Below are 17,238 nucleotides of genomic sequence, written 5' to 3' on the forward strand. Positions count from 1 at the left end.
AACATAAGCAACAGAAAATTGTTCACGTATCTCAAAAAACTCGCAAGTCATGTCACTGGTGTCTCAAGGCACCACTGTACAATGACATTTCTCTGCCAATAATAAGAAACCCTTGTTTTTGTTTGTTGTGCACGGTAAAATGGCGGCAATGTGAGCTTGTACAGTTGGAGTGGAGCCACGAAGCGTGCGGAAGCTGATGAAATGCTCAGTGAGCACTTACTCGGCAACTGTGTACCGGTCCTTTAGGCTTCACGGTGTATTGCGTGTTGCTGATGTGGCAATTTTAAATACATATTTTGTAATTTTTTTTTTCTTGTTTTTGTTTTTCATTATTCGCCGTGTGAAAGCAAAGCAAACCTCACCACTATTAGATCTTCTCATTCCAATCTATACCCATTCATTTGTATTTTTTAGGCATGCGGAACCCATATGCCAGTCAGCACAGTCAGTTGGGCCAGGACTTGAGGTCCACCATATCCCCAGAGCGTTGTATTGCACCCATCTTTGAGGACCGCATGTTCCAGGCCCCCCTGTACATCAGCCCAGGCCACACGCAACAGGGCACCATCTGCAGGAGCGCCTCAGGTTTGACACACGAAAATTAGACGCTACATTTTCGCAGGCATACGTCTACGTTGTTGGCACTGGTGTCAGGAGACTCAAGGTGCATTGTTATTGAGGAACACAATATCACAGCCTGTCTGCCTTCAGCACCACAAATGTGCCTTTCAATATTTCTGTACCTTGCTATTTTCTTTCTCGCGTTCGCTCCCTCCAGCACAGGGCACAAAAGGCCTAGCCACAACATACCAGGCAGGTATTATTGTTATGTCGCGCTGCCATAGGCAACTATTACCTGATTTATATACTGGCTGTTCTGGAAAGTAGCGTGGTTACCAGGTGGCTGTTTACACATACAAGTAGTGTCTTGAGGTACGATTCTTTTTTTTTTTTTTTTCCTTCACTATGTTCGTAACTCAAAACAGTTCTCGAATCATCTTTTCGCATTAAAATGAATGTGGCTGCCATTAATCCATTCCAGCCTTCTGTTTTTACATCCGCTTCCCAAACTCTTTTTCAAAGAGCTGAAAGTCATGAGCAATGAATGCAATGAATCAGACTGCTGACTAATTAAACAGGCCTACTCAAATGTATCGAAATGAACTATTTTGAATTATTATTGTCTGAAAAACATCCAGACTTTGAATCTTGAGGCTGCACAATGCCACACAACTGCCACAGAGGAAGACGCAGAGTTTTACAAAACCTCTCTGACACTTCAAGTGTTCAAGAGAGTTAATTGATTTGCTCTAAAGCTATTTTCAACACTTAAAATTTGTTAATAATGCGTAAAAATAACAGATGAAGTGAGGGCAGACCAAGCGTATTAACTTGTGAAAAAATATTAAATTGACCATATTTGGACATACAGTACGAGGTTTCCGCCCGGCAGCCAAGATATATATTGTTGACAACTAATTCAATTAGAAAACTCTGTCCATGCACCACCTCCACCCTGCACTGTTGCCTCCTTGGCACATTGAAGATTTGATTACAACCGATAAGTCTCCTAATAATAGCAATTGATAACTGTGAAGAAACCCCACAGACAGGCCGCCGTACTGTGTTGCAGGCTGCAGCCTGCTACATATATTGACAAAAAAAGCAACTGGGTAGGAGGTGTGAGGCAAGTAATGTAAAGTAAGCCTTTGTAAGCCTGATTTGTTTTCAGTTTTTTCTGTCTTTCTTTTGTTCATTCTAGAGATGGGCCACAAAGATTTTTATATTTAATGAAAATTAATGCAGTAATGATAACTAGAATTGGAAAACAAATGTGGGTACATGGAAATGAAAATAAAAATACAATAAAAAGTATATATAAAACTAACTGAAATTGAATTGTCCATTCACAAAACTAATTAAAATGAACTACATTAAAATTAAAACAAAAATAATCCTTTTTCTATTTCATATGTAAGCTTTTTGGGTTGATTTGAAAAATGTTCACTTATTATTTATTAAAGAATTGAAGAAAAAAAAACATCGCCTAGCCCTAGATCCTTTCTTTCTTTTATTGTTCTGATTTATAACCATGGAGTGGAAGATTGTTCTGTGTACCTTATCTGTGCAAATGGGTGCTTTTTATCGATATTGATCCTTGAATGAAAAATAAATGTGAGCTTAAATCAAAAATAGTGACACTAGAATTGCATTTAGTGTACACTATGTGTATACTAATCATCTGGTATATTGGCCTTACGCAAGAGCAGCCATGCGAGGAAATTGTGTTTTTGGAGCAGCAACTCACAGTGACATGTTGGCTTTCTCGTAGGATGGAGGGAGTTGGAGCATGGGAGTGGTCAGAACCGATGGAGATCTGACCAGCGCAATAGAAGTCATGCTGTGCATATCCCAGGCGAGATTGCGACAGCTTATTTATGTGCTCTGTACTCGTCAGAGGTGGCAAAAGTACTCACATTCTGTACTTGGGTAGAAGTACGAGGGGGTTAAAAAGTAAAGAGCGCAAAACGTACTAATAATTGATTTTCTTGGGAAATTTATGGTTTAAATACTACTGCCTGTCCTCTTCCTCTCAGCCATTTTGGAAATAATGTCATTGTTGGATGCCCGTCAGAAGCAGAGAACTGTGTTTGAATTTCTTTCTTTGGATGGGGAGTGACAACTAAACATTTTCAAAAGGTTGCAAAATTATTTGGCTGCTTTGAGTAACCTCCGTGACAAGGAACGGAGCTTGTGAAGTCATCAGTTCCTTTGGCTGGGCAACCATAACCAATCTCCCATACTCACCCAATCTGGCACCATCAGATTATCACCTTTTTGGACCTTTAAAAGAAGCCGTTAGGGGTCAGCACTTCTCTGATGGCAAAAAAGTTAAGCAAGCTGTTAAAAAAAAAAAAAAAAAAAAAAAAAAAGTGCAACCTACTGAATTTTACAAGGCTGGCATGCATGCCCTTGTTCATGGACGGACAGGCAGTGTTGAGAAAAAGGGAGATTATATTGAAAATTAGCAATGAAATCCCCACTTTTTGGGCTGTATTTCTACGTGTATATTCTATTGCTATTAATAAAGTTAGAGGAAAATTGGGCTCATTACTTTTTGACTGTCCCTCATCCAAATAGATTCTTGTAGAAGTAGAGTGAAAAAATTATTAATTTCAAGACAATGTTATGGTAATATACTGTATTAATGTTATCTTGAGTTTGTCAAAGAGTGATGGGTGGCACTCCCATAAATGTGATCTCCTTTCTCTACCAAGCCTTGATACACTCACTGATTGCTGGCACGACGCACAACAGGAGTGTGAGGGGTCATGTCACTTTGCCTGCACTGATGACTCTTTTAAAAAAAAAAAAAAAAAGCTCATGCCAATAATGGAAAACCGTGACTTTTTAAAACCGCGATATACATACAAATCACAAGTGACAGAGTCCTCAATTTGTCGCAATTTCGCAAAAGTCTGTGATTTTGTGTCTGCGTGTGCTAAGATTCTACCAGACCTATAACTGAAAAATCTTCTTAAATAAAGTAACAAAGTATTTGTACTCCATTAATTTCCACTACTGGTAGTCGTGAGCCATTGTATGGAAAAAAATGAGGTCATTGTATCACTTCCAGGGAGAGGGAATGAGAGGAGTTAAGATGTCAGAAAGAACTTTGTCTGGAGGCATAAGCGTCTATTCAGCATGTCGTAAGACACTCCCTCCTTTACAAGTGGGTATCTGGCTATTTCGGGCAGGTCTCGGCTTAACGTTGCCACTCTGCAGTGTTTGGCAAGATTATCTTATAAGCATACGGTGGCACAGGGCAGCAAAGAGGAGCGGAGGAGGGGATTTGCAGATCACATAGCAGGTTGATTTTTGTTTTCCCTAAAAGCAGCCGGAGCACTCCTGGCTAAACGCAATCTTGTAAAAACAAAACAACGAGCAAACAGGCCTTTTGAAGAAGAGGAGTTGCATTTTTGCGAAACCATGGGAGTTGTGTTTTATCCACAGCATTAATTGGTTCCAGATTTGAGAATCTGCTGTGTCCGCCAAAGCGGCTGCGTCTTTGTAATTCTTAACCTGGACCTTCAGACGCAGCCAATCACACCTGGATTTGCGTGCAAGTCTTGTTTGGATTGAATTTCTGAGGGCTTTACTTTTTTGGCCTCAGGAGTTGGGAGTCTCCAGCGGACATCCAGTCAGCGAAGTGCCATGACCTACCAAAGAAACAACTTGGCTCTTAACACACCATCCACCTATGCGGATCCGTATCGCTCGGCGCAGTACCGGCCATGCGATTCCAACTACAGTCGGCAGGCTGCTATCATGGATGATCCCACCCGCTCGCCTTCAATAGACAGCATCCAGAAGGACCCCAGGTTAGGCTCTGCTCCTCCTTTGCAAAGCTTCTGATTTGTGAGTGTGATGTCATATTCTAGTGGAAAAGCCCCTTTCATGCTGCATGATACATGCGCAGCTCAGCGAGCGGTTTTACACTACAATACAGTATTAGGGCAGGGGTCGGCTACCAGTGGCTCTTTCATCCCTCTACTGCAGCTCCCTGTGGCTTTGTAAGATAAATTCAGTGATGCCTTGACTTATGAGTTTAATTCATTCCGTACCTCAAAACACTCATATCTCAAATCATCTTTCCACTTTGAAATGAATGAAAATTATTTGAAATCTGTTTTTAATAATATATCACTGTACAGTTTTTACTATTTTTTAAACATACCGTAATAACGTAATTAATTCGAATGTAAAGAATTAAACAGTTTGTCAATCATTACATACATTTCGTCAATGGGCAACGTGTCTGGTGTGCATGTCTTGGCCACCAGGGGGCTGTAAAATACAAACACATACTACACGTAGATATGACTGAAATACAGAAGAGCATCGCATCTAAGCTGCAGTAGTAATTTTTCAGAGGATAGAGAATATATGGCTGTGACTAATGTATGCTCTGTCTACATGTGTTCTTGCCACTTGTGTTCAAATAGTGATTTAAAGGCTTATAAGTACCACAGCATCGATGCTAGTCTCATTAGCTCGTATATGTCGTTTTGCATTGTGTTAGCATTAAGCTAACAGACACATTAAGTAGTACTGAATACTCATTTGATTTCTGATGTGTGTGTTCACTTACAGAATTATTATGAGTATGTTGGTTTATTCTTTCGCTTGTACGAAACCAAACACACACTAACACAAACAACAACAACAACTAAAATTGCCTGCATGGAACCTTTATTTCTCGATACATTTAGCTACTGGAACAAAAGGGCCTCTACGGATAAATGCTGAAAGCAGGAAAAAAAAAAAAAAAAAAACTTTTCGATGCTAAACGACCAGGATTCTCTAATTTCTGTCTGTTTCCATGCTGTTACCCCTCAACCTATTTGCAGGGAGTTTGCATGGCGTGACCCGGAGCTGACAGAGGTGATTCAGATGCTGCAGCACCACTTCTCCTCCGTGCAAGCCAACGCAGCCGCCTACCTTCAGCACCTCTGCTTTGGCAATAACCGAATTAAGGCCGAAGTAAGCACTTGTCCCATACGTTAAAGCCTTTACTGGCTGATGAAACAAACTATGACAATAGCTGCACATTACAAATACTGTACAAGTTATGCTTAACAATAACACGTTTTAAGGCATGGTGTCACACTTATTTTCATCACGAGCCACGTCATGGTTATGGTTGTAATCAAGAGGCTGATTATAATGAGACAGGTCCTTGAGGGTGCATTGGAGTTCGCCAAACCAGTCTACATGTGTTTTGTGGACTTGGAGAAGGCGTTCGACCGTGTCCCTCGTGGAGTCCTGTGGGTGGTGCTTCGGGATTGTGGGGTACCGAACCACCTGATAGTGGCTGCTCAGTCCCTGTACGACCGGAGTCAGAGTTTGGTCCGCATTGGCGGCAGTAAGTCGGACTCGTTTCCGGTGAGGGTTTGACTCCGCCAAGGCTGCCTTTTGCCACCGATTCTGTTCATAACTTTTATGGACAGAATTTCTAGGCACAGCCAAGGCATAGAGGGGGTCCGGTTTGGTGGCCTCAGAATTGCATCTCTGCTTTTTGCAGATGATGTAGTTCTGTTGGCTTCATCAAGCCGTGATCTCCAACTCTCACTGGAGCGGTTCGCTGGGATGAAATCACCACCTCCAAATCTGAGACCATGGTCCTCAGTCGGATAAGGGTAGAGTGCCCTCTCCGGTTCGGGGTTGAGATCCTGCCCCAAGTGGAGGAGTTCAAGTATCTTAGGGTCTTGTTCACGAGTGAGGGAAGAATGGAACGGGAGATTGACAGGCGGATCGGTGCAGCGTCTGCAGTGATGCGGACTTTGTATCGATCCGTTGTGGCAAAGAAGGAGCTAAGCCGAAAGGCGATCGGTCGATCTGTGTTCCTACCCTCACCTATGGTCACGAGCTTTGGGTGATCCCGGATACAAGCAGCCGAAATGAGTTTCTTCCGCAGGGTGTCCGGGCTCTCCCTTAGAGATAGGGTGAGAAGCTCTGTCATCCGGGAGGGGCTCAGAGTAGAGCCGCTGCTCCTCCGCATTGAGAGGAGCCAGATGAGGTGGCTCGGGCATCTGTTTAGGATGCCTCCTGGACGCCTACCTGGTGAGGTGTTCCAGTCACGTCCCACCGGGAGGAGACCCCGGGGACGACCCAGGACACACTGGAGAGACTACGTCTCTCGGCTTGCCTGCGAATGCCTCGGGATCCCCTTGGAAGAGCTGGAGGAAGTGGCTGGGGAGAGGGAAGTCTGGGCTTCCCTGCTGAGGCTGCTCCCCCCGCGACCCAACCTCGGATAAGCGGAAGACAATGGATGGATGGAAAAAACTGGAAGTTTATCAGTTTGGACATTAAATATCTTGTCTTTTTAGTGTATTCAATTAAATATAGGTCAAATTTGCAAATCATTGTATTATGTTTTTAACCCTATATTTAACACGTCCTAACTTCATTGGAATTGGGGTTGTAGAATTTGATCTAACACTGATATTTTTATGCTTAACCGGTCATTCTTGTGACTCCCTGCAGGTGTGTCAGCTCGGCGGCGTCAAACACCTGGTCGACCTGCTTGACCACAAAGTCCTGGAGGTCCAGAGGAACTCCTGTGGAGCTCTGAGGAACCTTGTATATGGAAAAGTAATGGACGAAAACAAGATCGCTCTAAGGAACGCGGGAGGCATTCCAGCTCTGCTTCGACTGCTGAGGAAGAGTGTCGACGCAGAGGTGCGGGAGCTCGTAACAGGTGAGCCAGCAAGTATCCATTTTTCAGTGGCTTGCTTGATTTGGCATGTTGATTTTTTTAAGATTTGGAATTGTTTGACTGAACAGCGAAATTGCAGGCTGGCAATTTCTCTTACCTTTAACCCTTACTAAAGTCTGGTTTGATTGCACAAATGCTTACATGATCTTGGTTGCATTTGATTTACATGAAACATATGCAATTTTTTCTGTACAGTTTTTAACAGTTGCTTGGTGCCGCAATAAAAAGTCTCTAATATTTGTCTGCCCAAATACACACACAAAGGATAAATAATTACAGAACACTTAATATCCACTTGTCACACTTCTGATTCAAATCGTTCTGTCTCATGCAAATGCCAAGTATTTTAGTTACCATGATGACCAGGGGTGGAGCTAGTGGAGCTTGTCCGTGTCTATATGTGCCCTGCGACTGACTGGCGACCAGTTCAGGGTGTAGTCCGTCTTTCACCCGAAGTCAGCTGGGATAGGCTCCAGCGCCCCGCGACCATAACCAGGATAAGCCGTGTTGAAAATGGGTGGATGGATGGATGAACACAATAAAGTGCATGTGACTTTTGAGTGTGTATGACTTCAACAGGCCAGGCCTAGCCTGGTGAATAACGTGAGCATCAGCGAATGTGAGTAGAGCTTGCTCTTTACTGGTTAACCCTCTCTGCTGTGTGAGTTGTGGACATCAGCAGCTTGTGTATAAATGTGCTTATTACATGTTTGTTTTGTTACCGTTCAATGAAGCGATGGAAACCTAATGACAATCAATTAGAGAATTAATAAGGAATCAGATCGATAAGCAGTATTGAAATAGGAATCAAAATGTTAAACCTTTGTGCAATTTTTAAGGTTTTGTGACAGTCGCAGACAGTTTTATTGGAACAGATTATTTAAATTATAAGTGTTTAATTCAGAGCAAATTGGAAGAACAGATTGTGTTCGACATGATGTTGCGCTGCACCTTTTCACGGGATTTATGTTTTTACTACAAGGACTCGTCTTCTAGTTTCATCCTCTAAAGCAGACAGAACAGACAGCCCTGGATTATGCGCGTCTCACTTTTGTTTGTCGTCTGAGCCCAGCAAACATGCAGTTAGTCTGCACTGTTTGGGATCAGGGTGGAGCAGAAATGAGCAAGCCAAGCCATTTGGCTCCCAGGTGGTTGATTCAGCTGTTTTTGCTCAGCTGCAACCCATGTTCCAACTGTTTCAGGTTACAGGTCCAATGGTTACAGTCTTTTCAAGAAAAAAAGGACATACTAACACAGTTCTGTAGTATACTTTGTTGGCGGGGTTTGACATGAAAAACTTAACACTTCTTTATTTAGCGTCAGAAAAAAATAACATTAGTTAATCAAAATTTAAGTAAGCGCCTTTTACATGACTTACTAAGACCCCTATCTCGCTGGCCTGGTGACGTCACTGGGAGTCCAGGTCACCAGTTGTGGAAAGTTGTGAAGTAGTGTCTTTATGCTCACTATAGAGAAAAATGCGTAACGTCGCTTAATGTCACAAAACTGTGATCAGTCATCACCAAAATGTATGTAGACATATCTAATTATGCCCAATTCATGCAGACACGAGGTGAACATGCAAATACAATATGTACAATATATATTTAGTGAAAGAATATATGCTGTAGATAGTTCTTCATGAGTGACGTCTGCGTAACTGTAAGTCTCACGTACAGTATGTGAATTGGTAAATATTGACTAACGACTGATTTGACTGTTGAGAATGTTTGGTTGGGTTTAGCGTTCCTGTTGGATTAAAACAGGATGCTAAATTCAGACAAGACCATTTTCCTGGGATAAAAGAAAACAATGGTAGTCAGCTAGAGCATATTCGATGTTATGTTTGGGAAGATAATTCAGAGTGACTTACACAATTATGAAAGATTAGCCCAGAGAAAGTCTTAGAATATTCAAAAAACCAAAGTAAAAGCAAAACATATAACATTTATCTTTTAGATACAAGATGCATGATGCCATGAATAACGCCCACAAAAAAAATTGTTTTTGTGTGTGCGCAACTTTAGAATTTCTCCGATTCGTTGAACTCTGAATTTTACAAAAGTTTTAGAGATATGAGTAGATAGATACTTGTAGACGGTCTACCGGATTCAAATGTTTGTAGATTGTTTGGTGAGTATAACTTTAAATACATTTAATGCTTGAGTGGAATTTAAACAGATTTATGCCACCTGTGTTGCAGATGAAAACAACGTGATTGTCTGTCGTGTCGACATCTACACGCGCTTTAAACCATGCATAATCTCCAACCTGCCAAAAGCTCACTCACTAACGGCAGACTTAACATGTCTATGTCTCAAGGTAAAAGTAGTGGCGTCGCTCCCAGAATGCTTAAGGGGGAGTGTGCCTTTTTTTGTGGTTGTTTTTTAAGACAGAAGCCAAATCCCAACTCAATTGTGAGCCAGTTGTTGGTAAATGGAAGCAAGTCAACAAATTACCACCTAATAGACCTTCCACTTCATGCTAATTGTACTGTGGAATATAGGCAAAACAGACCTAGCCAGTTTGAAGTTGTTTTTGTTCATGGCTCAGTGCCTACAGCTGTTGCCTTTTAACTCCCCTTCCTTTGCCCTCTCGAGCTTTGCTCTGTGCACACAATTGGTCTTGGGTGTCATAACATTGACCTAAGCTAAACACACGAACAGAGTTTTTCTAAAGCGGGTCAAGCCACCTGTGAACATGTCACGAGCAGAGAACAAGCCTGAGAACCTGACATTTACTAACTGTCAGGGATGATTTATGGGCATTGTTAGTCTTAGGGGCGGCACGGTGGCCCGACTGGTTAGAGCGTCAGCCTCACAGTTCTGAGGACCTGGGTTCAATCCCCGGCCCCACCTGTGTGGAGTTTGCGTGTTCTCCCCGTGCCTGCGTGGGTTTTCTCCGGGCACTCCGGTTTCCTCCCACATCCCAAAAACATGCATTCATTGGAGACTCTAAATTGCCCGTAGGCGTGACTGTGAGTGCGAATGGTTGTTTGTTTCTATGTGCCCTGTGATTGGCTGGCAACCAGTTCAGGGTGTACCCCGCCTCCTGCCCGATGACAGCTGGGATAGGCTCCAGCACGCCCGCGACCCTAGTGATGATGTTCATTGATATCAGAGGGGGTGTGAAGAGTCATAGCAGCAGGTGAGTGGTTTTTGGAGTCAAATTGTCCTGTCCTGAGAATTCTTGATTTCCCTCAACATGAATGTGAACACCCTTGAGCAGGAAGTAACTATTTACGTTTGACAGTCTACATATTCACACCCCACGACTCAGCTGTAAAGCAAAGCAAATGTTATTTATTGATATCGCGCATTTCTTAAACAAGATAGCTCTATGTGCTGCAGAGTTATGGTGCTCCTGGTCTTTCTTTATAGACGCTAGTGACCTTAGACATTGACTGGACTCTTATGGTACCAAGTCCCTGATGGTACGTTGTACGTCCCAGAAGGACAAATCCAAATACAAGTCTCATTCTATGCCCCTGAATCCATGATTCCATAAACACCTCAACCAAGCATGGTGGAGTAATGGCATTGCTGAATTAGTGTAAGTGTTTAACATTCCAGAGATTTACCTTCAAGGATGAAGGTCTTTAAGGTCCCGGTGCTAGGGGACTATTTGGCTGCAAGACCTTGACATTAACCAGTGACCTTAAACACCTTACACACTGACTGTACTCCTTTCGTACCAAGTTCCTGAGAAAAATCCTTGGCATGACTTTGTATCAAACTCTTTTTGGGGCGGTCCAACAACCCTGAAACCGTGGCTTTGCCATTGACAATCTTTACATTCAATGATGAAGATGTGACTCCCTGCCAGGTTACCTTAGGGGTGGTCTCAACCAAACACCTGAACGAAACACACCATCTGCGAATCACCCTGGTGGCTTGGTACCTGGTCTTGGAATGCACCCCAACGTAACCTATTTGATGGAAATGTATCCAACTTCCTGAGCAAAGACATGAGCTCAATTTTCTTCAGCCACGCGCACACAGCATGCAAGCTCTGAGGCGGGGTACATCCTCTATGTGAACTTCTGAGAACGTAGTAAGAGTTAAGCTGTGTTTGATGTTTTAGTCAAAATGAAATGACAAAATACTCTGCCTGTACTTAAGGCTTTTAATGGATTTAAAGCACTTTGGATTTGAAGAGGCATTTCTTGGCAGGCACGTAGTTTCCGGCTGCGTCTATGAATGTGTTTGTTTATGTGTAAATGGGATTTGGGACCGTATTATAGAGTATTATCATTTTTATTGGTTAAATTAAAGAGGAGAAGGGCTTACTATGAACTGAGAGGATATAAACACAGTTAACATTAAAAAGTGAACCCTAGTTTTTCGTAGGGGATATCTTCGACACCCACCCATGATAGGTATATTTATAAAAAGACTATGGAAAAACATTTTAATAAAGTTTTACCACTTTCACACTTTTTAAACACATTTAATCATGCTTAACACATTTCTGAGTGCCTGTTCTCAATCTTTTGATATGAAGAAATGGGAGACTGTAATAGGACATCAATTTGAGGAAAAGCAAAGAAGACTACTCGCTCGCACAGTTCTCCAAATATGAGGCAAAGTGTGTTGACTTCAAACTGTTTATAGTTGTCATTACCAGTTGAAGTTTACTGTAAAACTGACAACTCAATGCTAACATATATTGCAAAACACGTTAGACAGGCTGACGAAAATTCTGCTGTAAATGTTACAATAATTTTAAGCCTTTTAAAACTGCTACTTTAGCACACGGAGCAGCAACACATACAAACAGAGCATACAAGAACACTGCACTGTGGGAACAATGACTGTTACTGGAGCTCAGTTGGGCACCTTCTCTGTCTTTTCTTCTTGCTGTTAATTATGCTGCATGTCTTCCAGTAGACCTCAACGCTGTTCGGCATGTTGTGGCACAACGTGGTAGTACACTGAAGGCACACAACTCTAAATCCAGACTTGACTTTACACTAGGAAAAAAAACATGAAACATGATCGCTTAAAAATATAGGGTTATATCGGGGGCGTGAATAGGGAACGTCAACATAGTGCGTGATCACTGTAGTAGTTATAGGATTTCAGTCTGACTTTCCCGTGATGTTTATTTAGTTGTGCTTTGTCGTATTGCTGTCATATTGTTATGCAAGCCTTCTCCGCTGTTTATTTGCAAAACATTCCTTCTCCAATGTTACTGGTGCTCCACAGAAGTCAGACTGTGCCACAGCGTAAGCCTGGCAGCGAGAGGCAGCTAATTAAAGGAACATGCTACATACAGGCTAATCCCTGACAGATGCAGCATCAAAGACTGCCAAGGACTTTGCATGACTACCAGTGGCTACCACAAAACTATTTGAATTGAGTGGAAGGAGGGCACCATTTTTGAAAGACTTACATTATTTATGTTTCATTTCTTATGCTGGAGCCATGCCCTTTGTTCACTTTCTTGTTTCCATTTTTCTCCTTGGAGGTATTCTCCTGTGATGTGGAAGATGGATGTGAATGTCTAATATACAGACAGAGGCGGGGAACCTTTTTCCCACCAGGGGCCATTTCTGTTTTTATAACACCCTCTAGGAGCCATACGAAATTAAATGAAAATACAATAAATGACCATAAAGTTTCCCACGAGCCAAAGGTTCCCCACCCTCACTCTATACCTTAATTCATGTTAGTTTTCAAAAGATCCATCTCAGTTCTGAACCAGGTAGCTGAAATGTTTCCATATTGCTGACCTAAATAAGCTTTGCGGGTCCGCAGTTTCAGGGATATTAGTCATACTAGCCATGTTTCCTCCGCTCCACTCTTCTCATATTAGCATTAGCAGTAGCCACAGTTTTACTCACTCTGGTCAGATGAAAACGTTAAAAAATGTAGTCACATAACATGCAGTTGGAGGAGGCTTGCTGAAGAAATGTATCTTCAATCTAGGCTCACGTTTTTAAATTAACTTAAAATAATGATATGTGGCGGCACGGTGGCCGACTGGTTAGAGCGTCAGCCTCACAGTTTTGAGGACCCGGGTTCAATCCCCGGCCCCGCCTGTGAGGAGTTTGCATGTTCTCCCCGTGCCTGCGTGGGTTTTCTCCGGGCAGTCCGGTTTCCTCCCACATCCCAAAAACATGCATTAATTGGAGACTCTAAATTGCCCGTAGGTATGAATGTTAGTGCGGATGGTTGTTTGTATATACGTGCCCTGCGATTGGCTGGCAACCAGTTCAGGGTGTACCCCGCCTCCTGCCCGATGACAGCTGGGATAGGCTCCAGCACGCCCGCGACCCTAGTGAGGAGAAGCGGCTCAGAAAATGGATGGATGGATAATGATATGTTTGGTAGCACTGTGCGCTCATATGGCTGTATCTGGAATTGAAGTACAAACTCTGGGAGTTGGAAGGGGCGTGTAGGGATTCTGCCATTTCGAAGGCGACACAGATTTATGTCTTTAGCATATCGAATTGTCCAAATCCGCGAGTACTAAAATTAGTACTAATACTCCGCTAAAATTGTTTATAATTGCCTATAGCTATATATAACTACCTACAGATGCCACAAGATGGCAGCAAAGCACTACTTTTATACTCGGCAGGGCTTTGGCCTGAACACAAAAATTTCAGCCAATAAAAGTGGATAGATTTTTTATTTTGTTTTAAATCTGCGAACATGCGGGAGAACACTGTAAGTAGATCACTTGAAAGTAGATCTGGATCTTCGCCCTGTCAAGCTAATTATTATCATGAGTGGAGAAACTCAAGTGTGGGGGGTGGTTATCATGCAAAAAGTCACATTTGCATGAAATATCCCATTTAAAACTTCCCAATTACGCTCTGTGCATGTGTTTTTGCTTTTTTGTTTGCATTTGGTCAGCCTCACACAGCTATTTAAAGCCCAGATTGTCAGCCCATCTGTGTCAGGTTCCCCCATAAGTGCACACGACAATTGACATATCCTGAAGGCTTGCGTGCATCTGTCTCAGCCCCCACTTGTCTCCAACCCTTACTTGACCGTGTTTATGTGTGACGTCTCTGCAGGGGTGCTGTGGAACCTGTCATCATGCGACGCCGTCAAGATGACAATCATCCGCGATGCCTTGACCACCCTGACCAACACTGTGATCATCCCCCACTCGGGATGGAGCAGCTCCCCCTTTGAAGAGGACCACAAGCTTAAATTTCACTCGTCGCTGGTGCTGAGAAACACAACTGGTTGCTTGAGGTAACCACCTGATGCACACACTTGGCACACTAGCACCCCCATGTGGACTACTTATCTTATGCCTCATCTGGTGGAATGATGGAACATGAAACCTCACAGCCTTTAGAGACAGACAGAGGTGGCAAAAATATTCACCCTCTCTTCTTAAGTAGAAGTACAGATGGGGGTGGTGGTTCCCCGTCTCTGCGGAAAAAAAGATTTGGTCTTTTAAACCTGTCTCTGCAGCCTGGTACCACATGGCCAGCAGACATGACCGCTGTTATAGATTGCTATTTTAATTGCTCATTAATAATCACATTACAAAAATGTTTGTATTTTTGGGAAGATTGGAATGGATTAATGTAATTTACATTCATTTCAACAGAGAAAAATGTTCTTTTGAGTTACAAGCCTGAACATGTAACTAATTAAACTTGTTTCTCAAGGAATACTGTGTAATACTGTGTATTACTTCTCTAGTATCTCTAGTATCCTCACCAGGGTCACGGGCATGCTAGCGCCTAGCTCAGCTGACTGCGGGCAAGAGGTGGGGTACACCGTGAACTGGTTGCCACCCAATCATAGGGCACATATAAACAAACAACCATTCACACTCAAATTTACACCTATGAACAATTTAAAGTCTCCGATCAACCTACCATGCATGTTTTTGGAATCTGGGAGGAAACCGGAGTACCTGGAGTAAACCCATGCAGGCACGGGTAGAACATGAAAACGCCACACAGGAAGTCCGGATGTGAACCTGGCACCTCAGAAAAGCAGATATGCTAACCAGTCTGCCTTCATGCCACCCTACATTCAAACAACAACACTACAAATTGACAAACTCGAAATACAGGATGTACAATGCGTAGTGGGTAGGCAATAATTCCAAAGACATTCACATACAACCCATATTTCGTGTTAGTAGCTTTGATAGTGTCAAAGCCATCACCATTTTCATCATGCTGAAAGATGACGTAATGCCTTCTCACTCTTCTCTTCAGCTATTGTCGTCTGTGTGTAGGCATTTAAGGCAAGACGGAATGATTTCAGTCAGACCACACATTTCATTCATAATAGATGGTGTGCAGGAATGATTACAGAAGTGGAGTGCACACACACTGATCTGTCATTTGGTGTGTTTGCACATACTCATGACGTGTGTGTGTGTGTATGTGTGTGCGTGCGCTGTTTAAATAGGAACTTGAGCTCAGCTGGTGAGGAGGCTCGAAAACAGATGCGCACCTGTGAGGGTTTGGTTGACTCACTGCTCTACGTCATCAAAGCCTGTGTCAACACTTCGGACTTTGACAGCAAGGTACACACACAGGACATGGCACACAAACACACACATGAATGCACTATTGTTAAGCCTTGAGGAAAACGTGTTGCTGCATGTTAAGAGGCCCCCTGGAGGAGGGGGCAGAGACCCATGTACTTGGTTTGAATCTTTTGTCTGACCATGCTGAAAGCCAAACAGCTATTATATTTCATTTTTTTGTATGACATGTGCTGTGACATCCTTTCATTAAATACATTGAACCCGTTTGTCGCGCGACATATGTCCTAGACCCACCTGCAATTGGTCATGTACGATATTGAAAGACCATATATTTTTTTATTTATAGTGTTTAAACCCACATGCTTTAAACACATTTGAACTTAACACTTTTTAAACTCAATAGGTGTACTTCACTATATAAAAAAGCAAAATACTAGCATAAAATAAATGGAAGTGCCATTAATCTTTCTAGCCCCCCCCCCCCCCCCACCCCCCCAAAAAAATAAGAATGCATTTTTAATAAGGACAATAGCCCTCCGTAGTAATGTACTTTATAAAACATACGTAATATAATTACATAGAATGTAAAGAATTAAACAGTTTGTGCATCATGATGAATTCATTGTGCTGCTCCTTCTGGTGTGCCTGCCTTGGGCACCACCGGGCAATGTAATACAGTACAGTCATGTAGACACAAACAAAGACTCGTTTAACAACTAATGTGACTTCGGTAAGGGACTTCAATATTTGTTGTTTTTCGCTGAGGGTAAAGAACATATGCCTTTGAGTATTGTGATATTGTCTCTATATATTTGTTGCTACACCACTTTTATAACCCACTTAACGGGTTATAACACCACAACTGTCGGTGTTAAGTGTTAGAAAATGCCGTCCAAGGCATTTTCCATTATGTGTTAGCATTAAACTAGCGTGGTTTGGTTGTTTTAAATACAACACTTGTAATTCCCTTTGTTTTATTTTTAGTTTGACAATAAACTTCAAGTGGCCGAATGATTGCTCTTATGGATAAAATCTACGGCTCACTTGTATCTCAAGGCACCGCTATAGACCGTAAAAAAAACTGTCGCTCGAAAAAAACGTGAGCGGGGGACCACTCTACATGCTCTGGCTAATGGCAAGCCACTTCATGTTAGCAGGTTAACAGTTAAAATAGATGTGTTTTGCAATACAGCATACAGTCATTTCCATTGCAATCCCTTTTGGGAAAGGCCTGAGCAGATGTGTGCAGAATTAATTTGCTCAGCCGCTCTCTGTGCCCACCACAACAGATAGTGGAGAACTGCATTTGCACGCTACGGAACCTGTCCTACCGTCTGGAGCTGGAGCTGCCTCCGTCGTGCCTGATAGGGGTGCAGGAGGTAGACGCCATTCTGGGAAGCGAGTCGCCGAGCAAAGACGTCAGCTCCAGCTGCTGGGGGAGGAAGAAGAAGAAGAATAAAAAGAACTCGCAGGAAGACACTGTG

General features: G+C 42.6%; 1 protein-coding gene across 9 annotated transcripts in view; it reads left to right on the forward strand.

Moving 5' to 3' along the window:
• The window catches only part of LOC133487245 (plakophilin-4-like), a 103,895-nt gene that overhangs the window by 74,485 nt on the left and 12,172 nt on the right, over nt 1-17,238 (forward strand). For 7 of the 9 annotated variants that reach the window (XM_061793561.1, XM_061793559.1, XM_061793560.1 and 4 more), the window contains 8 exons: nt 415-585; nt 2,333-2,416; nt 4,175-4,382; nt 5,412-5,544; nt 7,048-7,261; nt 14,307-14,490; nt 15,673-15,790; nt 17,044-17,235. In XM_061793561.1, coding sequence (XP_061649545.1) covers nt 415-585; nt 2,333-2,416; nt 4,175-4,382; nt 5,412-5,544; nt 7,048-7,261; nt 14,307-14,490; nt 15,673-15,790; nt 17,044-17,235 — 1,304 coding nt within the window. The remainder of the gene's footprint in view (nt 1-414; nt 586-2,332; nt 2,417-4,174; nt 4,383-5,411; nt 5,545-7,047; nt 7,262-14,306; nt 14,491-15,672; nt 15,791-17,043; nt 17,236-17,238) is intronic. The other 2 variants (XM_061793563.1, XM_061793564.1) reach the window with 1 other exon arrangement.

Source organism: Phyllopteryx taeniolatus, chromosome 12, assembly GCF_024500385.1.
Source record: "Phyllopteryx taeniolatus isolate TA_2022b chromosome 12, UOR_Ptae_1.2, whole genome shotgun sequence".
Lineage (NCBI taxonomy): Eukaryota > Metazoa > Chordata > Actinopteri > Syngnathiformes > Syngnathidae > Phyllopteryx > Phyllopteryx taeniolatus.